General features: G+C 47.6%; 10 protein-coding genes across 10 annotated transcripts; 4 read left to right on the top strand and 6 right to left on the bottom strand.

Annotated features, from left to right (window-relative positions):
* Positions 1–1,103: 1,103 nt before the first annotated feature.
* Positions 1,104–3,588, top strand: BDW43DRAFT_322262 (60S ribosomal uL6 domain-containing protein; the record flags this gene model as incomplete). The annotated part of the gene is made up of 7 exons (XM_032049527.1): positions 1,104–1,215; positions 1,289–1,572; positions 2,067–2,250; positions 2,484–2,531; positions 2,674–2,929; positions 3,108–3,285; positions 3,348–3,588. The coding sequence occupies 7 exons, from the start codon at positions 1,104–1,106 to the stop codon at positions 3,396–3,398; spliced, it is 1,113 nt and encodes a 370-aa protein (XP_031896145.1). The 3' UTR covers positions 3,399–3,588.
* A 138-nt stretch (positions 3,589–3,726) lies between these two features.
* On the top strand, positions 3,727–6,386 carry BDW43DRAFT_288613 (triacylglycerol lipase family protein). Its single transcript, XM_032043302.1, has 4 exons — positions 3,727–4,104; positions 4,186–4,316; positions 4,377–5,193; positions 5,254–6,386. Exons 1-4 carry the CDS (start codon positions 4,024–4,026, stop codon positions 6,028–6,030), a joined length of 1,806 nt encoding a protein of 601 aa, XP_031896144.1. The 5' UTR covers positions 3,727–4,023; the 3' UTR covers positions 6,031–6,386.
* A 389-nt stretch (positions 6,387–6,775) lies between these two features.
* On the bottom strand, positions 6,776–7,401 carry BDW43DRAFT_191915 (putative amino acid permease). The gene has a single exon (XM_032039026.1). The coding sequence runs from the start codon at positions 7,315–7,317 to the stop codon at positions 6,841–6,843; it is 477 nt and encodes a 158-aa protein (XP_031896143.1). The 5' UTR covers positions 7,318–7,401; the 3' UTR covers positions 6,776–6,840.
* Positions 7,402–7,937: 536 nt separating this feature from the next.
* Positions 7,938–10,651, bottom strand: BDW43DRAFT_191927 (uncharacterized protein). Its single transcript, XM_032039027.1, has 3 exons — positions 10,449–10,651; positions 8,339–10,370; positions 7,938–8,278 (listed from the first exon to the last, which is right to left on the bottom strand). Exons 2-3 carry the CDS (start codon positions 10,359–10,361, stop codon positions 8,148–8,150), a joined length of 2,154 nt encoding a protein of 717 aa, XP_031896142.1. The 5' UTR covers positions 10,362–10,370; positions 10,449–10,651; the 3' UTR covers positions 7,938–8,147.
* A 1,116-nt stretch (positions 10,652–11,767) lies between these two features.
* Positions 11,768–13,860, bottom strand: BDW43DRAFT_288607 (uncharacterized protein). Its single transcript, XM_032043301.1, has one exon. The coding sequence runs from the start codon at positions 13,553–13,555 to the stop codon at positions 11,939–11,941; it is 1,617 nt and encodes a 538-aa protein (XP_031896141.1). The 5' UTR covers positions 13,556–13,860; the 3' UTR covers positions 11,768–11,938.
* Positions 13,861–14,328: 468 nt separating this feature from the next.
* BDW43DRAFT_288602 (rhomboid protease PCP1) lies at positions 14,329–16,686 on the bottom strand. Its single transcript, XM_032043300.1, has 5 exons — positions 15,511–16,686; positions 15,351–15,454; positions 14,957–15,290; positions 14,728–14,902; positions 14,329–14,666 (listed from the first exon to the last, which is right to left on the bottom strand). The coding sequence occupies exons 1-5, from the start codon at positions 16,307–16,309 to the stop codon at positions 14,420–14,422; spliced, it is 1,659 nt and encodes a 552-aa protein (XP_031896140.1). The 5' UTR covers positions 16,310–16,686; the 3' UTR covers positions 14,329–14,419.
* A 286-nt stretch (positions 16,687–16,972) lies between these two features.
* BDW43DRAFT_315075 (uncharacterized protein) lies at positions 16,973–17,419 on the top strand (the record flags this gene model as incomplete). The annotated part of the gene is made up of 1 exon (XM_032047980.1): positions 16,973–17,419. The coding sequence occupies one exon, from the start codon at positions 16,973–16,975 to the stop codon at positions 17,417–17,419; it is 447 nt and encodes a 148-aa protein (XP_031896139.1).
* Positions 17,420–17,804: 385 nt separating this feature from the next.
* Positions 17,805–19,728, bottom strand: BDW43DRAFT_191783 (Mob1/phocein family protein). The gene is made up of 4 exons (XM_032039024.1): positions 19,567–19,728; positions 18,968–19,260; positions 18,793–18,907; positions 17,805–18,710 (listed from the first exon to the last, which is right to left on the bottom strand). The coding sequence occupies exons 2-4, from the start codon at positions 19,113–19,115 to the stop codon at positions 18,191–18,193; spliced, it is 783 nt and encodes a 260-aa protein (XP_031896138.1). The 5' UTR covers positions 19,116–19,260; positions 19,567–19,728; the 3' UTR covers positions 17,805–18,190.
* A 128-nt stretch (positions 19,729–19,856) lies between these two features.
* On the top strand, positions 19,857–21,807 carry BDW43DRAFT_191813 (Paf1-complex subunit LEO1). The gene is made up of 3 exons (XM_032039025.1): positions 19,857–20,247; positions 20,301–20,481; positions 20,534–21,807. The coding sequence occupies exons 1-3, from the start codon at positions 20,036–20,038 to the stop codon at positions 21,542–21,544; spliced, it is 1,404 nt and encodes a 467-aa protein (XP_031896137.1). The 5' UTR covers positions 19,857–20,035; the 3' UTR covers positions 21,545–21,807.
* A 1-nt stretch (position 21,808) lies between these two features.
* Positions 21,809–23,520, bottom strand: BDW43DRAFT_191750 (Zn(II)2Cys6 transcription factor rglT). Its single transcript, XM_032039023.1, has 2 exons — positions 23,328–23,520; positions 21,809–23,260 (listed from the first exon to the last, which is right to left on the bottom strand). The coding sequence occupies exons 1-2, from the start codon at positions 23,440–23,442 to the stop codon at positions 22,113–22,115; spliced, it is 1,263 nt and encodes a 420-aa protein (XP_031896136.1). The 5' UTR covers positions 23,443–23,520; the 3' UTR covers positions 21,809–22,112.
* Positions 23,521–23,664: the final 144 nt, after the last annotated feature.

Below are 23,664 nucleotides of genomic sequence, written 5' to 3'. Positions count from 1 at the left end.
CAAGATGGTCCAACCCTCACCTGCCGTTCGACCGTGAGAGACTTGCATTCGTATGCCTATAGGTACGTCTTCACTGTGACATGCCCTTGTGTTCGATATGATACCATTGGTGCTTTTCGATTGTTGTTTGTTCCTTTAGCCTAATACCCAATCGTACTATATATATAAATAGCTCTTTAATGTAATATATAATGGAGAATTCTTATGATGTACTGGATCCAAGGCCTTGACGCTGGGCCATGACAGACATAGCGATATACAGTCGTATCGTGTACATACGTAGGTAACATTCTGATCAGTTAACTAGCAAAGCCGTGACGTAATAAATAAGCGCGCGGCTCCCAACTCTTATTGGTTTCTGCCCCACGCGCGCTTTCTTCATTGACACTTGAAACGTGCAAGTCACATTACTAGGTATCATCTTCTAAATACCTGATCTAACACGTCTTGAGAGACTTCTTCCTTTCTTCGTCTTATTTTAAACTAGGAGATATTCTCTACCCCTTTCCCTACCCCTTGTTTTTCTTGTATAAGGTGTCGTCGCTAGACGTTCTATTACCCTTGATGTTGGAGCTACACCTATGATCTGTCGACTCGGGTAACCTGCTGAAAGATTATTTTTGAATTACAGAAAATACGCAAGCTTCGAGGCATTGGAGAAAACAGACGTGACTGAGCGATTACGGTAGCAACGCCTGCGAAACATCTCCATATGCTCATGATGCTACCTCAACGGCGCATCAAGCTACTGGCTATTGCTGTTGTAGCCTTGACTATCGTAGCCATTTATTATTCGGTAAATAGTTCCCCGATTATTAGTTGACCAGTCAGAATTGACGCAATGCGCACCCATTGCCTAGAGTGATGCACGGAGGGTACAGAACCAGAAGTTCTACCAGTCCACTGTCGCCGCGATAGAATCTCACAAACAAGGGAAGGAACCTGGGGCAGATGCAGACAAATCCTCGGGTAAAGAATCGTTGAGTGGGAACCCAATATATGAAGACGCAGGGGTAAAGCCCGCGGAAGACATGATGGAGCCAGCGATTCCGAAAAACGACGATAGAGAAACGGAAGAGATATCGATTGCGGGACGGACGAAGATGACAGTCCCCAAAGACCGCAACAATCCAGAGAAGCAAGGTCAGGCATCGGGTCCCGATGAGCATATGGAGGTGAAAACCGAGCTCAACAGAATACTTAAAAAATCGCCGAGTAAGTACTTTCGTCCATTGTCACTTCCTGATATACCTATCGGTCGGTTGCTGAGGTATGCGCCCATATGCAGTTATTGTCTTTTCCAAGTCCTATTGCCCCCATAGTGCCAGGGCCAAGTCTATCCTCCTAGACAAGTACTTAATTGTCCCGGTGCCTTATGTGGTAGAACTTGACCAACATCCATTGGGCCAGCCATTGCAGGCACTCCTGGCGGAGAACACTGGTCGGCGCACTGTCCCTAATGTACTGGTCAGTGGAAGAAGCATTGGAGGCGGTGATGACGTGACCGCCCTTGACGAGAAGAACGAGTTGGCCTCAATATTGAAAAAGCTGGGAGGCCAGTGGGTCCAGGAGGTTAGTCGTAAGGAAGCCGGTCACTAAGACCTCTTGTTTAGCCGCCGGAGTTCTTATGATGATGATGAATAACAAAATTTATAGTAAGATAATGATAATCATAAAGGAAATAAATATGTGCATTAGGTTTCGGCGCTCTATAACGAAAGAAAAGACGGTTGTCGTTTGCTACTACAGTATTAACCAAGTAGTAGGGTAGCATACATAAGTACACCCACAGTCAATTGACCATGTTATCACGTGACGCATATCTCAAGAGACTCGTTGCTCAAGGAAAATAATCCAGCCTGGATCAAGGAGATGGTTGAGGGAGGATTTCTGATAGCAAGGCAATACAGCAAATTGAATATCATCAAAAATACTCCCATGTATGTATGTATGTATCTACATCACAGCGTCCGGGGGAGAGTTGAATATTACATACAAGAACTGGGTCTCAGTAGAATTCCGGAACAACCCTAGGCGGAAAACGCTAAACCTAAACTGGTCTTAAGCGACGCACAACTCGTGATTTTCACTCCACCAAAGAAAGCGACCGGTTGCCTTTGAGGAATTTCGATCCTTTCGAACGACCGACCGCACGACGACATCGACAATTCTCCCTCGGACATTCCACAGCCCACGCAGTCAAGATGCGGTACATTCAATCCGAGGAACGGCTGCCCATCCCCGAGAATGGTGAGCAATGGATCGTCCCTGAATGTTCTTGTGTTTCGGTTTTTGGGAGGAGGGGAACCGTGATAGGCGAACGTCGACAAGGAAAAGCCTAGGATAGTGATGCGCCAGCGCCAGCAGGATAGGCTCAAGAGGAGGGATTATCTACTCAATGGCCGTCGAGGAGAAATACGACGACTATGATCTTGTTCATCGCTTTTGAAAGTCTGGAAACTGATTCGAATTTTGTCGTTTAGTGAAGGTTCACATTCGCTCCCGGGTTGTGACCGTTGAGGGCCCCCGAGGTAGGCAAAACCCCTTTATCTGAGGAGATATCCTGCACCTAGAGATTATCGAGGATCGTCGGCGTCGTGCCAACCGTCCTGAACGACCTATTTTAGTTTTTCAGCTCGGTCAAATTCACTAACGGGTCTCTAAATTCATCAGGCAAGCTTGTCAAGGACCTCTCTCACATCGCTGTCACTTTCGGCCGCCCTGAGAAGGATGTAATCTCCATCGAGATGCACCACGGTGTCCGCAAGGGTATTGCTAGCCTGCGTACCGTCCGTACCATCATCAACAACTTGATCATCGGTGTCACCAAGGGCTTCAAGTACAAGATGCGCTACGTCTATGCTCACTTTCCCATCAACGTCAACATTGATAAGAACGCTGAGACTGGCCTCTACGATATTGAGATCAGGTACGCCAATACACCATCGTGCATGAATCCGATACCTGTTTCTTAGAGCTAGGACGGGGACAGGGTTTTTCCCGCACTTTTTCTTTTTCCCCCTGGTGTTTCTTATGTTATGGCCTCATGAGCTATATCTCTATGGAATAAAAAGGGATTATCGCTGATGGAATGTTCTTGTAAATAGAAACTTCTTGGGTGAGAAGTACGTTCGCCGTGTGACTGCCCAGCCCGGTGTTGAGGTCATCACTTCCCCCAACGTCAAGGACGAGCTCCAGCTCTCCGGCAACTCCCTCGAGGGTGTCTCCCAGAGCGCTGCCGACATCCAGCAGATCTGCAGAGTCCGCAACAAGGATATCCGAAAGGTGGGGTTTCCCTACAGAGATGAATTATCAGGGCAAAGCGGTTGCTGACAGTTTTCTCACAGTTCCTTGACGGTCTGTATGTGTCGGAGAAGGGTAACATTGTTGAGGAATAAATGATGACGGGGATTGTCCGCCTTGATGGGTAGTTTAGGATGTCTGGAGAATTTAATTTTCGCCTATTTGCATAGGGAAGCAAAGCGGAATTAAAGGAAAAATCATGGACCATGGAATTCAAATGCCCCCTTTACGTGTCCACGGGTATGGCCTTTCTCGGATTGGGTGTAGAAAAAAACAATCGGCCCCTATGAGCAATCCAATTTCCTTTTCTCTCTTCAACAGTTCATGTTGGCTTTTTTTTGAAAAAAAAAAAAAGGATTTGGTCTGAATGTCTTATGGTAGATACTGTACTGTACATGTATTACGGGGTTGGAGGCGCGGGAAGTTGTAGGCAAATATCGAACCAGATCATGTGAGCGAATCTTCCTAATTGGAAATGTGCGGAAAGAGAATTTCAGCAAGTCCTCGAACTCTTGACGTGTATTGCGCTACACTTCTCCATTCGTATCTCTTGTTGATACGAAACTTGGCGACATCCACACCTCCAGCTCCATTTAATCAATCTATCTATTTATTTATCCCGCTAGCGAGCATGTGAAAGGATCACCCGCGTAGTCTTCCCCGACATGTGCCATTTACCCCATTTCACCCCACAAAAGGTCCAATTTGCCTGCTGTAGGAATGGAGTCTTGGATGGCCATTTGCGGATTATTCGCCGCGGTCGTTAACATGATACTAGACGTCGCTCAATTTTGGAAAGAAGTACGTTTGGGCCACATCCCCTCACCTTGTCGGTTGTTAAGTTAGCAGGAGGCTAATGTATACTGACTTGCAACGATTCAGAGGTTACTATCATGGTGGAGATCGAAATCTCCACGAAACAGATTGCGACATCGTCTTGCGAACGCCCAAACGTATGAAGAATGGGAGGAAGCGGCTTTCGAGTTGGATGAGCTTCTGAGTATGGATCTGTGGTGAGTTGACACACAGGCTTTTGTTTTGGCTGAAGTGTAGCATAGTCTCACTGAAGACAGGCGCCAAAACCCAACAAGTCGTCATTATGATTATCGACTCATCCTGGGTAGACTAGAGGCTTTGATGAGCGCCCGAGAGGATGAGGATGTCCTGACCCTGGTCAACCTCCTTCGATCTGGGCTTGTTCGCAACTTAGGCAACATCACCTCTCCTAGACTGTCTCTCCACGCCTATGCCGGGACGAAGCTCCTAATAGACGATTATATTACCCAGGTTGCTCTTTCTATCCAGCATGTGACAGCTCTACAAACAGCCACAGTTTCTGATGGTAGGTTTGACTCTCAAGCGAAGTTGGAGCTTCTGCACGATACCCGTCAGGCCTTTGGCAGAACAACACTACTTCTCCAAGGCGGGTCGATCTTCGGGCTATGCCATTTGGGCGTGGTGAAAGCCTTGCATCTCCAAGGTCTCTTGCCTAGGATCATCACAGGGACCGCTACTGGGGCACTCATTGCAGCCCTCGTTGGCGTCCATACAGAAGATGAATTGTTGACTTTCCTTAATGGTGATGGTATTGATTTAACTGCCTTTGATCGACAACGGAAGATGAGATTCGACGCTGGAAATAACCAGTGGCTACCATATGCTTCGGGGAACAGCTGGCTGCGGACCTTACTTCGGCGGGTTAAACGGTATATTCAGAAAGGCTACTTTCTCGATGCTGAGGTCCTTGAAGAATGTGTGCGGGCAAATCTTGGTGACCTGACTTTTGAAGAAGCATACGCGCGATCGAAACGCATCCTCAATATTACAGTTGCGACGTCAGACAAGGGCGGTACCCCCAACCTTCTGAATTACTTGACCGCACCGAATGTGGTATGTGCATTGCAGCTCATAATTCCAGCTTTAGGTCGTCAGTACTGACAAATGCACTAGTTGATCTGGTCGGCCGCAGTAGCTTCAAACGCCTCTTCCAATTCTCTTTATAAGCCTGTCCCAATCTACTGTAAAGATGAAACCGGCTCAATTGTCCCATGGGGACTTTCGCGACATGCTTCCGCCCAGTCGAGACGTCGCACGGAGTACACAGAGGGAGAATCGCCGCTATCCCGTATTGCTGAGCTGTTCAATGTGAATCACTTCATAGTTTCGCAAGCTCGGCCATATCTCGTACCCTTCCTCCGGTCTGATGTGAACCTTCTAGATCGTCGTCCAACAGGCCAGTGGAGTATCACTCGATCAACGATGCGCTTGGTTGCTGCTGAGATCCGCCACCGACTGAGACAGCTCGATTATGTTGGTTTTCTGCCCCAAGCGCTTGCCCGACTACTCATCGAGGAGACCATTCCCGGCCCCAATCTCACTCTGGTTCCTGATCTCTCGTTGAAGGACTTTACCAAATTATTCCAGAACCCAGACAAGGAGAGTCTCGCTCATTGGATCCTGAAGGGCGAGAGAGGTACGTGGCCTGCAATCAGTGCCTTGAAGGTTCGCTGTGTCATCGAAATCGAACTGGACAAGGGCTACCAAGTCGTTCGCCGGCGACGACCAGCCGGGAACCAGTCTTCCTCTGTGCAGCATACTTCAGCTCAGCGTCGAATACCCAATGAGGGAATCCCGAGAAAATGGAGAGGTTGCGCTATTGATCACGAAAGAGATATGGCAGGGTTATTGGGAAATTTTGATCATCAGCAGGATGGTGCCAATTTGTGACAAATTCTGCATCAAGCTAATCTACCTGTCTGTATATTCTTTGCGTCTTTGTCTAAGAAAGAACGGAGAAACATACTTGGTTGACGATATGTGTGCTATTGAGAGGAAGAGTTTTCTTATGAAAGTCAAAGAATTATCATTTCATACCTGACCCTCTGTAGCATAGTTAGATGCCTGGTGAATTCCGTGAGTTTGAAGAAATTTTCAGTTTTTCTCCAGTCCAAGCCCCTTCCTCTCTGCTAATCTTGATCTTACTCAGCATACATGACCTGCAACCTGCTTCTTCTAGCATAAGCACCCAGCTTCAGTGGTAAAAAAAAAAAGAGAAAAGACGGTCAGCATGACCGTACTGTTTACAGTCCAACGGCAATGCACGGGAATGGTATACATAGTTTCGCGCGTAGAATATATACCAAAGGGCCGACAAAACCATAAATCCCATAAATATTACAGAAGCATAGTTCATGGAGATGCTCGTTACAGGCAGCGCCGTTGGCATACTGAAAAGAACGACCTCGAAGCCAATCCAGCACAATGTGATAAATTCACAATGGGGCCTACGATGGGGCCACAGTTCCAACGTGCCTTGGACACCTCGCAGGATGGAGTAGACTTAGAGCAATGGGGGTCGAATATGCGACAGCGAAAGCAATTACCCCCACGAAGACAAAGGCCGTGATGGCACTGCTGCTTCCGAGGTTGATTAGACCAAGGAGCATTTGAATTACTGTCACAAGCACGAGCGACCACACGGGTACTCCAAGATGGGGGTTAACGTGGGACCAAATATTTGCCAGTGGGATGGCATCGTCATGGGCGAAGGCCCAGGTGGCTCGAGAAGCGGCTACGGTGATGTTGATGGAACAGAAAAGGGTGATTTAGCACGGTGAGCCCCAAGCCGCCTTCAGGACCTCCCATGACGATGTAGAAAATGTATGGAAGAGCCTGTCCGGCGGGGGCGTTAAGGATTTCGTGTAATGATGGCAAGGTGAAGCATATGGGGAGGACAAAAAATAGGCCAGTAATTCCCCCAACTGGTACGCCTAGACTGATTGCCTGCGAAAGCCTGATGGTAGGGTTTGCGCATTCCTCTGCCATTGAGGCGATCATTCCAACAGCGGAGAGCGTGTATGCGGCGAGAAGAAGCCCGATGAAGAAGATAAAACCGTGCCATCTGGAAAGACTGGAATCATAGTAACCTAGTGCATAATGGGCACTATGCCTACCTGTACCTGCTTTGACGGACAATGCTATGAAGATAATGAAAATGGTGATTGTAGCCCACATATCAAAACAATGTCGACCTTTGGTAGGTACCTATTGCCGAATGTGCAGATGAAGAATGAGGCCAAACATATATGCCATAGAACATGAGTAGAAGCTGCCAACTAGTGGCATTCCAACCTGGACGGTACACCGAGATTGTGGCGGCGACCATTGATGCAAAACCAAAATTAACTAATAGCTTGACTGATAACGTGATTGTCCAGCTCCCAATGAGCCAGACCCAGCCATTGATAGAAAAAAATCAACTTGGCCGGAACTTCTCGCAACCAGGAAGGACCAGTAGTAAGGGCCGACCTACGTTGGATATCAGGATGCAAGCTCAGCTTAAGACAGAGCAACGCACACATCGAAGATACAGACGATGATCCAGCCGACAAAGACGGACAGTGGACCTCCGCCATAGATTGCATTCATCAACGGCATACCGTCTTCCACTAGAAAGCGCATTTTTCGAAATCCGAAACAAAACCAGAGTAGAGGAGGGTCAGAACTTATCCAGCCGAAAGGTGAGACTAGAGCAGCAAGGGACATTTTCCAACCCTCATGCCTGTATAAAAACATACCTCGCGTGTGATACGTCGGGCGCTGTGCTGGGATAAAAATGAAGAGAACTCACGTGTTTATCGTCTCAGATCCGTATTGAAATACACAAGATTACCAACGTACACAGCATCATCAAGAGGTAGATCGATTAAATAGATGTATATGAACAGGTACGGATATATATATATATACATATATACATATACACACTGGCTATATCATAACAAAGGTGTATCTCAGCCGGCAGTCCGATTTCTAACGTACTGAAGGGTCCCAGACCAAATCAATTAATTGACAGCGGTCTGAGGACGAGCAGTTTGCGGAGGCGACTCCACTCGCTGGGATCCTGAACGTACAGAATGGCCTTGTGAAGTTGGGCGTGCATTGTCTTTCGTTGGGTCATATGCCAATGGAGGAACTAAGCCATGCGTTAGTTACAGTTATACTAAGATGCTTGGGGACGAAGAAAAGAACTTACTGCTAAATCCATACCCTTCGGTGGCAGCTTCATGGTTTTGCGGGTCGATTTCTACTCGAATGGCGATATCAAGACCGCCATACATACCACTCCTGTTACTGAAGCCATCAGCCGCAGGGTGTTTTGTACCAGCATTAGTCTCTCCCTTATGGAGGGGAAAGTGACCGTCTTTGGGCAGCAGTACTACTGCGCTATCATTTTCCAGCGTTGGGCCATCGCCGTTGGCCAGTGGAGTATCAACTTCAGTGATGCATGCGTAGTTACGTGACGGCATAGTTACCTTATTCCAGGAAGCGCTCTTCTCCTGACCTCCTGGCTGCTGATCAAACATGTCCATCAGGGTCTCATCGGTATTTGGGTCGAGATGATGGAGCTTGTTTCTTCGGGCTAATAGATTTGCAACTGCCTTCGGAGGTGGCTTGTTGGTGATCGCACTGCTGATAACATTGACCATATATCGGGGGTCGTTCACACTCTGGAGGCCGAGCTTGGGGTTCGAATAAAAACGACCTATAGCGGCCAAGTGCACATCTCCACCAAGGATCGTTACGCGAACGGAATGAACCTTAGCGAACTCTTGAAGGCGTTGGATAAAGATCCTTCGTTCGCGCTTGTGCTGACGAGCCGTGTAATGGTCATCTAGATCATCAAGCAGATCTACTTGGCCGTCAAATTGGTTAAACAAGCCACCCGCAAATCCAAATCGCTTATTGAGCAAGCGAATCGGCGCAATGACGGGGGAGCTGAGAATATTTTCCAGCCACGCAAGACGTGGATAAGCAATCGGGACCCCCAGGAGCAGAATCAGGTGCTTGATATCGCCATTGGCCGCAGCCACTTCGTGTTCAAGACGGGCAAAGATGAGATCGTACGTATCATGGTAGTTCACTTGATGGCGGGTACGCTCCGTGCGAGCATCAATCCCGATGAAGGCAATACGCTTACCCAGGCGCATGTACAAGTTCCTACTCTTCTCCTCTACATAAGGCCCGGGTCGCTTTCCAACAATCCAGCTATCGTCCTCGGTCTGATTTTCCAAAACAAATGTGCCATCCAACTGCCGAGGATCCGCTCCTGCTGTTCCATTAACTGCATGCATGGTCTGCGGAGCATCCGTCGTGTAGGTCGACTTGGGCGGCGCGACATGATGCTGGAACAAACAATAATATTTGAAGGCCACACCTCCAATACCGCGAAAGACGGAACAACGCATGAAATGGTCTGTGTAGGAGCCGAAACCGTCGATGATGTCGTGGTCGTCCCAGATATTGATCTGAGGTATCCGTCCGTTTGCCGCCTTGAATGGCTCGGTAGAATACCATCTTACATAGTTTTTATAGTAGTACTCATCGCACCTGGCTCGCAAGTCGTTATTAAAATTGTGCGCACGTCTCTTGTGGGGGTTGGAGATAGAGGTCCATTCTTTCAAAGGGCCGTCGACCCGAATTCCATCATTGTAGAGCTGGTCACCGCCCCCAATCATCACATGGAAGGGCTTTTGCGCATGCACGCGCAAGACGTCGTTCCACAGATTCGGGCCGACCCAGGCATTCATGTCTGTGCCAACAGAGAAGCCATTACAGGAATGAAACATGAGACGCATGGATTGGTCTACAGACGGGACGACGAAATCCCAAGGCGATTTGACTTCTTGTCCCTCCACAAAGTGGAAGCCGGGGATGTCATATTCCCAGAGCGCTTCATACGACTCGAGAGGCAGGGAGATAGAGAACCGCCAGAACGCTTTCAGGGGATCTTCGAAAAGGCGGAGACCGCCAATCGTGATGCCTTGGCCACTGGGTAAGCTCCCGTTGACCGAGGTATTGCCTCCGACAGGGCCAGCCTGGCGTAAGACGAGTTGCGGCTGCGTTTGACCGGGTTTTGTCACAATTAGGACACTCCCACGCCAGACGGAGGAGGATGGAGTGACATCCATATTTTTGAAATTGATTAAGGGCCCGCAAATTACATCTACCTGCGCATTGGAGTCGTGTGATTGGCCCGTAAAGGCTGCATCTTCCATAGATCAACCACGGACCAAGTCAGCGACATGATCCGCTTTTAACAAGTCGCATAACAGGAAAACTCCAGATATTAGTAGAATGCTTACCCGGCTGGATTTGTTCGACCATTGCAGAACGGTTTCACAGGAACGTGAACTTCTCGCAGCGAGTATAGAAATACAGGGAAAAAAAAGGTATTGGAAGAAAAGCGATAACAAAAGAGATATACTAGATGCGTTGTCGCCGGGAGGATTAATTGAAGGGAATGAAGCCGCCAACGGAAGGGTATCAGAACACAAGGGGTCCTCCAAAAAAGAAAAGAAGAGAAAAGAAAAGAAAAGGAGTAAGGAATTATTTCTATTAGATTTCAGGCGATCCAGGAGAGATCGGGATTATCTGGTTCACCCAATATAAGCGTGTGGGAAAGTGGATTAGGGCGCTTGATCATGGGTCGGTTGAGATCAAGGGGTGGGAAGGTGAAGGGGTCAAAACAGAGGTAGCAATGAACTGGCAAAAAGGAAGGTTAAGTATAGAAAAGAACAATATGTACGTCGCACGGCGAATCCGCAGTAGGGCTGAGAGAGAGGAGAGGAAAAGAGGAAAGATTAAAAATTAGGTGGAATAGAGTAAGCTGTACTGCTTGGCACAGGTACCATCATCATAGGTAGTACTAGTAGTTGTGTAGTTCCTTGGCAAGAGTAGTAATCTCCTTTAGATACATACATTGGTAGATACGTAACACCTACTCCATAGTACTAACTATGGAAGGATCTTACTTACTGGAGCTGTCCAATCATCGCGTAGTCCATTAGAAGCTCAAAGACCCACGAGTCCCAATCAATTTTTTTTTTTTAATAATTTAAACTGTGTGTGGCTGTGGAACATCCATCTAGTGTGGCTAAGCATTTCTCCTGCGGTTAATTTGCTGCCTGGCCATATACCGTATTGTATGTAACATTCCAGTTTGACATTCTGTATGTATGTATGTATGTTATGTATGTACAGTACATATGTACTGTATATCACATCATTGCTTCATCCGTTTCTCCCACTCAATCTCCATCTTCCTTCCCTTGATCCAATTGCTTCGAAAAATCCCTTCCCCCTCTCCAAACCATACAACTCCACAAAATGCCAATTCATACAGTTCCTACTCCGACCAAATGACAGTAATCGTCGTAGAAGAAAAGTGTCAAGACTTTAGGTGCCAAGAGACCAGACCAACCTCCTGTCCAGCTCTTGTCCCAACATTGATTGTAGTCACAAAAAGCGATGCAAACAAAGTGCCGATGATATGTCAGCCCAGTGACAAATTCATGTTGTGCGAGGGATTGAAAATAAGATCCCCTATCCTGAAAATAAATTTCAAGAAAGGAGCTAGGGGACCTATAGGTACTCCTGCATCCTAGCTTTTTCTTCTTTTCGTTTTTCCCTTTCCCTTTTTCTTTTTTTGTAAAAATTTTATTTTATTTTATTTTTTTTGCTTTTCCTCGTGGTTGAGAAAAGCAACGGAACGAAGATGGAAAGGGGCTCGAAACCCACCATACTCTAACAAAGTTTAGAATAACAATCATGATGGGGTGTGATATCAAGTAACCTAGTCAAGAGCCAATCTGGAACGTAGATGATGGGTGAGCAGCGCCTTTGGCTGTATCATCGAGTATACTTCTAACTTCAGACTGTCATTTCCAGACCCTAATTTGGGAGGGACTGAAGGATCGTCCATGGATCTTTGTTTGACGCCAAGTCCGAGTTCATTAAGCAGCTCTCCAAAACAAGCACGATTCTCGGGGGAGTCCAACTCTGGCCGGGTCTCAATGAGATCCATGATGCGCTTCAATAGGAGAGAAAGTGGGATTCCGTGGTGTTCCGTCACTTCAAGCTCTTCATCCTTGAATTTGAGAGTTTTGGAGGACATTGAGCTCCAAGGGTGTAGAGGGAAGGACTCATATTGACACGAAGGTCGAGTTCTGTGAGTTTCAGCAGGGCGAAACGCAGCTAGGCTCTCTTTCGTCTTGATTACCATCCTCTCCAGGACTTCCTGGGGTCTTCCTGGAGGGGTGTAATTGTCTGGAATGGTGAAGAGACTTTCAAGTCGTTGCTCCGTCTTCGCCCTTCTCTGAACTCGGTCCTTATGGCGAAGCAAGTTGCAAGTCTCCAAGCTTGGTGCACGCCAAGACTGATTCTTCAAGCTGCCACTCTCTATGGACTTACTAAAAGTGAAAAGGTCGCTAGTAAACTTGTCGATAAACGAGTTCCGCTGGCATGCCGCCTTTCTATAGCCGTCCCGTAAAGCGAACCATGCTCTGTACGAAGCTCGTGCTAGAATGACACGGCACTCTTCCATGTAGTGGGCGATCCGCCTCTTGAATATATCCAAAGTATTCACATCCTGCTCGAAAAAGGCTTCGGCAAAATCCAAGATCCACTGGCAAAAGAGAATGGTAATGACAATCTCCATCCCTGGATCATCATTTGACCCCATAGCTATGCAATAGGGACTTGAACTAAGGAGACCCAGACCAACGTGCATATCCTCCGAGAGGCCGGAGTCCAGAAGGATGACGAGGTCCGGAATGGTGACACTATACATGGTGAACCCAAGGTCCCACACACACCAGAGATCATCAGTCTTGTCAGGGATCCAATCAAAATGGCGAGCAAATAGGGTTCTGCTGTTGTAGTCAAATCCCAGGACATAGTGCCTGCCATTGAAGGAAGGACCTAAGTCGGCAATGGGCAAGTCCCAAAATAGGAACCGAGGTATTTCTCCAATATTGCATCGCTCAAAACCACCTTCCAAAAGCTCACTGTAGTACACAGGACGACAATCAATGCCATCATACACAAGCATCCCATTGCGCCTTGTATGTGTATCTTTCCCCCCTTCCACGGAGCAAAGGTACAGATGGTAATCCACGACCTCCCAAGGATGACTCACGATATAAGTGGGGGAGCCATCCCTTGGCTTTTGGATTTCCAGCTCGGTAGAGTCTTCAGAGTGCATTGACTCAGTCTCGGATAGATCGCTGGAATACCCCTCTAGGGTCTCTAGTCCTGAGGCTTGATGCAGTGACCCTTCATCGGGGAGTGATATAGGGTCATTTCCCAAGAAGGGTTGTGCACAGTTTATCGCCTCCCAGCTCCTCCTTAGTTTGAAGACAGTAGAAATTGACTTCTTGCTGGTTGTAGTGCAGTGAATGCTGTAAGGCATGCTTGGAACCGAATGTTGAGCTTCGTTTGAGAGATCAAGGCAAGGAATATGGGCAAGAGGGGCAGAAAGGAGCAAAAAGCAAAAAGGACTTTGCAAAATTGGTTTATAGCACAGTAGATAGAAGTAGCAAATGACTTCCAACAAGTGTTACCAACTCACAAGAAGTACAGACCAAAGCAAGCAGGAGTGAATAGGAGATAAGAGGCTTGGAGGGTGGAGATGAAATGGATTTTGGAAAGCAAAAAAGAAATATAGAGACATGGTGCATTAAGGGAGAAGCAGGAGAGTGAAAGTACGGCACTTAGCGAACAGGGGTTCATGGATTGTCATAGTCTTTTTGGGTATGACTAGAACTAGGCCATCAAATTGGTGAATTATGATACCTCTATACATATAAGCTGCATATGAGAGTGATTTGTTAAATCCACTCATATATCCTCCAATTCAAACTAGAGAGATCTCATACATGACGCAATGATATGAACGACAAGATCTAAAACCACTGATCTGATCTGTAGTGGAGTCCCAAGCATTTCTTCATTCATCATTCACTACTTGGTCACCAATTATCTCAAGCAAGGAAGAAAGAAGGGGAGGCACTCTCAAAATAGTAGCTCTTAAGCCATTACATTTAAATTTCAACCATGGATCTGAGACGCGGCCTAGATCTACAATATTTACTGTCTATTCAAATGGCAGGTCGTCTCATACAGATGGAGGTTGTGGCTGTTCTAAAAAGGTTAATAACACATAAGAATATGAGTAACGTTAGATATACAAGGAGAGAAGTAAAAAGAACTCTATTGTAGGTTTCAAACCTATGGCTGAGTGGCAGTCATACAGCTCCACCCTTGCTTTCGAACATCAACCCCGAAAGGTTCGCTCAAACCAGGACTTATCCGACTGTTGTTCTTTTAATTTCTTCTTGTATGCTGTTGACCATAGGGCTCCTGCCAGAAATCCTCCGAGGTGCGCCCAGTAATCGATCAATGCCCGGCGTGTAAACATATTAACGAATTCCAAGACAACAAGACCAGACAGGACCATCCATCCTTTTGCTGAGGCAACATCCTGCCATTCAGGTGGGAGAAAGAAGAAAGTGAACTTCTCACTGTTGGGTGGAGATGAGTCATTAGCTTGTATGATCGACGTTATATCAAAACAATACGTACTTAGCATGGAGCATACACCAGGCAGCAACCAGAGCTGAAATGGCTCCACTGGCTCCAAGGGCAGTAAGGGCCAAATTCCCTCTCAAGATATTGGCTGTCAAAGACGTGAAAGACCCAAACACGCCAGAAGCCATATATAGAGCCAGGAAGTTCCCACGGCCGATTTCATCGTGTACTAGAAATCAGTTGGTGACGGTGGCCAGCAGATGGAATATTCGTGGACACTCACGTTTTGTTCCAACGAACCATAAGACTACCATGTTAATTAGGAGATGTTTCACCGTTTGATGGCTGAAGACGTTCCCAATCAAGCTAAGCGGGCGAGGGTAGGCAGCAACAGTTATGAAGTGGCGATTAAGAAGCCGCCAAGCCGGTGGACACAGCTTCCATAGAAGAAAAACACCGACATTCGTGCCTATAATAGTCATAATGGTAGCTGCTGCTGGAGGGACATCAGGCCACAGCCGGTCGCTTTTTGCTGGGGCTTGGTAATTGTCTGCAAAAAGGTAACAAAGGCCAGTGGTGACGAGTGTGATGCTAAGGATGCGGAGAATCCGACCACCCTGCCAGCAGAGAGGTTAGCCCAGGTATTCACGTACAGGATTTGGTACCGCTAGGCATACGTTCGTCAACTTAGACACATCCAGGTCCCAATCAGTGGCGCGTAAATGGTGCTTTTGTATCCATGCCAGGAGTGGACGCTGGTTGGGATCCGCACGTTCCCGCACTGTATGACTCGTTAACAACTTCTCATCCTGCAACGACTAGAGGCAAGAAGCATACCCTCCAAGGCTGCCGAATCCTCGAATTTCTGAAGCGCCGTATTCTTCTGCCTCATGTGCTCCAGCTTTTCGCGCTCCTTCTGTTCACCGTCGAGCCATTCTTGGCGTTTCTTGTCTTGCTCGGCCAAGAGCCGTGCTTCGTTTCGTTTCCTCGCCTCTTTCAGAACACTTTTCCCATATGGATCGTTTGAGTCGCCCAGCTCAGCGCCATAAGAGCCACTCTGGGGTTTGTAGAGGCCTAGTTCCTCGGCGCGTCGGGTTAATTTCTCCTCCTGCTGCTGCTCTTCCTGCTCGATTCGTGCAATGATGGCAGCGTCTTCGTCCAGTGGGTAATTTTTGCGAAGCCATTGCAAAGCCGCATCGAGACTAGAGGGTCGGGCAGAGCGAGCTATATCGGAAGGAAGTTCGAGGTCAAGAGTGCCATCAAGACGCCTACCCTGTAGAACGGCGAGAATCCGGTTTCCCAATCGAGGAGATATTCTTGCGCGGGTCCCGAAAATGGCATTTATTTCAGCGGACGAAAAGGGTTGTGGGCGAATTTGGACACCATGATCATTTCTGGGAACCAGTAAACAACTCGAAACCGTGAACGGCCGGACGGGGGTTGGAAGCCGTACTATCCTCCGGTGGAAAGTCGCAGGAGGAAAAGGATTCAGAGAGCCAAGAAACCGTCTAGATAGCATATCTAGACGCCATGGCGGGGACACGCTACAGACGGGACGTGGATTAGATTGAAGCAAGCTCAAGGAACGGGGTCCCGAGCATGGGATCCTCCATGCTATGCAGGACACATTGCTCATATCCTGCGACTGGCAGTCACACCCTGCCTGGGATGACCTTGTCAACTTCGAGGTGGGGTATGAAGAAGTTGTTTATCCCTGAAAGTGGAATATCGAAGAGGAGGTTTGAAGATGAAAACGCGCGGATTTCTCCGGACCGCCCGAACAAATTGTTCCGGAACGACCATGATCTTGTAAAGAGAGGCATCCAGTGGACTGAGACTTGCACAGTATCGCTTCGTATTGCGAAACTAGAGTATACTGCCATACTGTCCTTTTTTGGTGGGGACTGATTATGCTACCATATCATGGATAGAGCACTAGTATATCAGCACAACGCTGTTAATAAGTATACAACATACGTGAATATCAATTAGTAGTAGCACGGGAACCCAAGAGTGGACGATTTTAGCATATGTTAAGACATTCAATCCTTTCCCCAACCCATCCATTTATACTAAAGATCAAGAAGGAACCTACAAATGGTTTGGAAAGCCTGTGCGACATCCATTCCGAGAAATGCGACTATACAACTACTCAGCACGAATTCCCTTATGTCTGTGATCACGTGAAGATAGGGGTGAGCTAATCGAAGATAGACGTAAAATGGATTAATCGATTTAATATATCCTTGCATTCCACAACTTCCGAGACAAAAGAGCAGGAGACACGCCGCCAAGTATAATGTCAACAGAATCCCTCCCGATCACCCTCGCTGCTTTCGCTGAAGCTATCAAAGAGCTTCCGCTCTCCACCGTTTACGCCAAAGCCTCAGAGCTTAGGAACTCTATCGCACATCTGCGGCGCTCAAATGAGGAACTAAGGGCGTTCGTAAATGAGTCATGCGATACTGAGGGTGAGGCACGCGAGTTGGAAACGTACATAACCGAGAACGAGCAAGTGATGGGATCCATGAATGAAAGGATCTCACTATTAAAGTCGGAGATAGAGGGCCGGGGTCAGCAATGGATCGAGATGGAGGATACCGCAGCAAATGAAGACCAACAGTCATCATCTGTATTTGCGCCTGGTACCAATGGAGTAGCTGGAGAACGAAGAAATTCTGTTCAACATGAATCGTCCACGGTGGACACCCAGAACGACCAGGGACAAAACGGGGTCTATCTATGAATCTGCCCACGCAAGCCAACATAGACTTGCATTCATTCGGCGTCCAAATGGGCTAAATATTTTCCCCCTTTCAAGCGACATATACAAGACTCCTGCATTGAAACATGCATGTGCAGCTAGTCAGTGTTCAGATCGAATTAAACCCGATAAGTTCTCGCTGACTCAAGCGTCTTGGTCATTGGACAACTTTGTTCTCGCAACCCGTCGTGGTCACTAGGCCCAGCAAGTGGTCTTTTTTGGTCTTACGATATGACGGGTACGTACGCATCAGTTAACGCGCTGAGGCCAAATTAAGTCTTTTAGAATGTCTAAGTTGCTCGAATGGCTGCGACAAGACCCTGTATCTGATATTTATTTCCATATGCTCATTTGGGGTTTTTGATAAAGGTCATTTGCACATCACGTTTGTCCCAGAAAAATCAAGAACATTGCATCCAACCATATGTGCTTGCCCAGGAGTTATGCGCTCTGTTTACTTAGACTAAAAGCAACGGCGTTGATGATTAAATCTCAACACTATCGAAAACCGAGGGGTATGCAGAGATAACAAGAAAGAGATATTCACATCACATTCTAAATGCACAAACTCTCAACTTAGGCGGTGCCATCCGCTATTTCACGCTTTTACGACTCGAAGCATTGAAAACGAAACAGAAAGAGAAGGAAGCCAGGAAAGGGATGCAAGACTTGATCGTAAGGTTAACAACTTTCTAACACCAGGTTAGAAGACGATCAACTGCTAGTAAACATAGGAAGATGACGACCTCTAGCTCAGCTAGAGGTTGGTTGACCCCAGTGACCACCCGAGAGTGCCTCCGGAGGGATTCTCTGCTGCTTGATAAAGAGATCGATCAGTGGTTGCATGGGTTCCATCTCTTTGTCGGAAACAAGCTTGTAGTATTTGGCAACAGTAACAAAATGTACGAAGCACATGTTGAGGATGTCGTGTTTGTTAATGTGCCAGAAAGGGTGCAGCCAATGCGCATGGTACAGATGGGCGTAGCAACGGAACATCTGCTTCATAATTCCTTGGCAGTCCTTGTAGAATGTCTGGGGAAAACCACTGGATTTGCCAATCCATTCCTCGGTAGGCGTATTCGCACTAGGACTGGAGGGGCTGGTTCCCGAGATTTCGTGGAGTGCAAAAGTATCGGGTAGGCCGTTGACCTTGTCTGTGGGGAACATGACGGGGTCGTGGATCTTGCTGATGATCCATTTCTCAACGCGATTGATAAACTTTGGGGCAGAGATCTTAGCAGCGCGACCATCCACGAGCCAGGTATAGGTTAGGCTGGAGAACAGAATCGTTAGCTGGTGCCAGATGATCCAGATACAGCGTATATATTATAGGGGTGATCATCATCCAAACTTACCGGCCAGCGGACATGGTCGGGCAGGTGGTCTCATTGCATATCGGGACGCCGGTAACACCATTGACTTCCTGGATAACCTGGAGCATACCATGGAGCAAACGATACTGTTCAACGACTGTATATGAAACGCAATCAGTACATAGAGTTTCGGGAGGGTTTATCGATTTCCGCTTACTCTGATGCGCTAACCATTCTCCAAGCTCCACATTCTTAGGACAGGCGCATAATGTCAAAAAATTACCTTTTACATTTAATGGGGCATACTTTTCCTGGAAAAAGTATTTGGGGGCGTCAGGGTCGTATGCGGGACCTTCCAGGGGCATGTTTGAGGCGATAGATGGTGAGTTGGGGACAGGGCTCGCCTGAGGAACCTGAGGAGCTGGCGACTGGGCTGGGCTTCCATTGTTAATCTTAGGAGCGGTATTATTGCCGTTCTTGTTATTCCCGCCTCTGCCAAACCCTTGGCGGCTATAAAGTAAATCGAGTCACAAGTCAGCACCAGCGGTTCGGTAGAGACGTGGGGAAGATTGAGTGCAGGATTTATATCAGGGGGAAATAGGAAAAGAGCCAAAAGGAAAAGCTTCCATCCATGTATAAGGGAAAAATGCTGACTTGTCTTGGGGGACGACTTGATAGAGCCATTTGTTTTACTTTAGGGGCGCACGATGCTGCGGCTGCTCTAGGGGTTCAAGGGGACGGACAGACAATGTGAAAGACTCTCGGGGGGAAACAGATGAGACAGTTGATGTTGGTGAACAGAGTAATGACTTACACACTTTGAAAGAAGGTCGCCATTGCTTATACCACAGTGCTAGAAGTCTAGCTAATCTTCTCAGGGGCAAAGAAAGAAATAAAAGAACAAGAGTACAGGAGAGCAGTTAAGGAGAAAGCATCCGTTGATTATTCCGTGATCTCTCCTCTATCGGTCTGGCCCGTGGAGCTGCCGCATATGCTAAACTACATCAGGTACGGAACGGATCATCTCTGATTCCACTACCAGTATCAATCAACTAACCCAAAGCTCCGCGGATATCGCAATTGGTGTTCCTTGTACAGATACTTCGAGAGAGGAATCGCCTTTCAATCCTTCCAATTCGGTGATAAGGAAATATTTCACCGTTGAGCTACTTATTCCATTTCTCAGATTTACCATCCGCATTCTTTTTCTCTCTCTTCCCCCTCTTCCTTTTCCCTCCTCTTCATTTTGGGCTGCCTATCCTACAATCCATACAGTTCCTCTACCATGTCTTCATCCGATGAGGACTTAGTCCGTCGTCCTGGTCGTGGCATAGCTGTTGGTCAACATGCAAGCTCGTCCGGTAGCGACCATAGCAACCCTATCACTAGAAGAAATGGCAGTCCGGTTAGGTCTGACCCTGACATTATCAACGACGACGATGACGCCGACCTCTTTGGCTCAGATGGATCGGACGGTGGGTTTGGGAATGATAATGAGTATAGCATACCTTTTATTTCCTACTGAAATAGCTATATTAACCTGCTGGTAGCCAACCGCAGCGAACGCTCGATGATGAAGAGCTAGATTCGGGCGATGATGAATATCGCTATGACCGAGCAGAGGGTCGCATGGATTATGAAGATGGTGGGGAGGGGCAGTACCAAGAAACGGTCAACATCATGGATTTGAGCTTAGGTCGAGCACCCGAACCCGTAACTTCCAACGGCGAGGTTTGTGATCTTCCACAACCTCATTATTCGAGAGGCTCACCGAGTCATTTAGATCTACACCATGCCGATTCCCAATTTTTTGTCCGTCGAGACTGAAGAATTCAACCCTGAAACTTATGTGGCGCCTCCATACAGTACTGCGGCAACATCTCTTTGTTGGCGCCATGACCCTACTGATGACTCCCTTATACAGTCTAACGCTCGCATCATTCAATGGGAAGATGGCTCTATGACACTTCAGCTGGCTTCTGCGCCCAAGGAACAGTACCGGATAACAACCAAGCCCCTTGCACCCCTCAACAAATCCGGCGACTACGAGACGAAATTGGATTCCCATGTGTACCTGGGCGCAGCTGCAGAGACATCTTCCGTGTTTAGACTGACCTCTCATTTAACCCATGGGCTCACAGTTCACCCCACAACCGTGGAAACAGACGATGCTGTACAACGTCTCCAAGAATCGCTGGCCGCGGCCACTCGCGGCACTAAGAAGACAGTAGATGGCTCTGCACCTGTCATTGAAGTGAAGGAAGATCCTGAACTTGCTAAGCGGCAAGCGGAGCTTGCAGAACGCGAGAAGTTGAAGGCTGCTCGCCGGCGCCAGCAGCTCGCAGACAGGGAGCTTGATCGCGGCCGTCGCGTCGGTGTTCCTCACCGCACTGGAGGTGCTGGTCTCACTATCGGTGGCCTGGAGGACGATGATGGGTTGCTTACCACGCGGCCCCGCGCTAAGAAATCTCGCAGACCAAACCGCCGTGGCGAAATTTACACTGATGATGAGGAAGATTATGATCGGCGGGGCCGGACAAGGGAGGATGAGTATGACGAAGATGATGGTTTCCTTGTCGGAAGTGACGAAGAACCGGAAGAAGTCGAGGATGACGAGGAAGAGGACATTCTAGAGGATGACAACATGGATGCTGAAGGCGAGGACGAAGAGGTGCCAGCCGCGAGACCCAGGGAGGCAAAAGGCCGTGAAACAGAAGTTGAGTCCGGCGCTACTGGAACCCCGCCTACGAGGAAGAAGAATCGCTACATCGTGGATGATGATGAAGAGGAGTAGAGTCTCGCTGACTGCAAGATCTTTTCATTATTCAACTCCTCACGCCTTCTATGAATAGTACATTCTTATGTTAACGACATTTGTATCTGTATCAATGTTTTTTCTTACCCTTTTCGGGAAGGTAGAAAATGGCGAATGAATGGAATTTACAAAGCACATGGTTTTACGTGACATGAAACACCTGGGGAATGTGTCCACTCAACTTGCTAGTAACTTTACTGAGTACTACTTGTAGCACCTTGTATTGTTTGTTACCTTGCAAACCATCGGGCTAATAATATCAACCTCAATTATTTACTACGAAGGCAAAAATTCTTTCATGTACTGAGTGCATATGTACGCTTGAAACATCAACAGGGGCGAAAAGGAGAAGAGACGAGAATAAGGAAAGGGACACCGATATGCTCAGTTGGACGTGGAACCTCCATATATTCCAAAACGCCTATTAACGCATAGAGTGTCCCAAGTAGAATGCTGACTAACTGCATATTCACATCAAGTTATCCAACTTGAAAACGCTAAACCGGTCATAACATGTATCGTCGTAAGAACTGTCATTTGCTTGTGGTCAACAAATCACGCCATCTGGGTATTCGTGTGGCTCGAATTCGAACCTAGCAATGACATCCCTGGCACTTTTAGCCACTCGAACACAGAGCCAGCCTTGTTCATCACGTGGATCAACGCCAGTTTCAATAGATTGCTCGGATCTAGCGTTAGGATCGCCAAGACGGGCCTGTGGATGCCGCTCCAGATGCCACTTTCGTTGACGTGCTTCCAATTCTTGGACTAAAGAGAGGAGACTGGGCGAATCTGAGCAAGCTACAGAGCCAGCCGGATCGGCTGGTCCGCCTATAACGCCACTTCGAACTATCTGTCGAAGCCAGTCCTTCCAGGCTGCTGTAGAGTCTAGTGAGTTTTTGTTTACTACAGCCACATAGGCCGGTGGTGCCGCCTGTTTCCCAAGTTCTTCAGCATCAGTTTTTGACACTCGCAGCCAGGCATCGGCGACGACGTTCAGCAGTGTCCCAGTGAACATAACGTTCTGCATAGCCGTAGCGAATTTTGTCGGACAGGTTTGGCAACGGATCACCGCCCGTGCAGTTTTCGCAGCAATGAATAATGAGCATAGTGTATGTTGAGAGATCGGAAAAGGGGCCAGGGAAGACAAATGGCTAAGGCATAGATACATATATGATAGGCATGTGCACTGAGTCTCTGAAGAGTCTGAGTCCGAAGGAGTTACGGGAGGCGAATGCATGTGCGATAGCCCTGGTGGCATTGTAAACGGAGTAGACGCTGCTGCAGATACACTAGAGAAGTCTGGCCAAGGTCCAGTTGTTGCAGGAACTGGTTCCGTGAACTTTCCCTGATTCAGCTGCCATGAATGCTTATGGTTGTCATCTGTAGACAGACGATGAGAGATTTGCGAAATGCTAAACGGAGCACTGTAAACTGGAGCGCAAACACGGAGGGCGTCTGATGCAGCCGTCGCTTCCGGACAAAGATTTGACGATGTAAATTGGGAGCTATCCGTATCAAGCCATGTTTCATCGCTTGTGAGGCCAAACAGAGAGAGACTATCATTGTCCTCTCGTACACGCTTTTTAGGTGGCCGCCCCATTTGTTTCTGTACCGAATAATGACAGACAAGAGATTGTTTTAGACAACGGCTACAGCCCGTTGCTTCCCCCGAGCATTTCAACTTCCGTTTCCCTGTTCCGTAAATTAATTGTTAGTTTGTTTAGTGCGTAGCCTTCCATTTGAAACGAATGGGACATACTACACTCGTCACAAGCCGCATGCCTCTTCAGTGACAGGGCAGGAGTGGCGGTAGAGTCACGATTGCCAGAATCACCAACCGCAAGGGCGTGAATCTGACCCCAGTCGTACTGCATCCTATAATTGGCAAAATGAGTCAAAAATCAAAGGCGATAGTAGTAGAACAGCCCGTAAGGTCCCCCAGCAAAGGCTGGTATTACTTTTAACACCCGCCTATCTGAATCTTAGGACCTAGGGGATCAAAGGCACGATGAGAGCGGTCATGAAGGCGGTGCATCACGTGGGCGGTCAGACAAAAAAAAATCTCGGGTAAAAGATTACAAGAAGAGAAGAAAAAA

The sequence above is a fragment of the Aspergillus alliaceus genome (genome assembly GCF_009176365.1).
Source record: "Aspergillus alliaceus strain CBS 536.65 unplaced genomic scaffold BDW43scaffold_54, whole genome shotgun sequence".
NCBI classification, from domain to species: Eukaryota; Fungi; Ascomycota; class Eurotiomycetes; order Eurotiales; family Aspergillaceae; genus Aspergillus; species Aspergillus alliaceus.
Note: the sequence above shows the minus strand (reverse complement) of the source record. Positions and strands in the feature narration are given on the sequence as shown.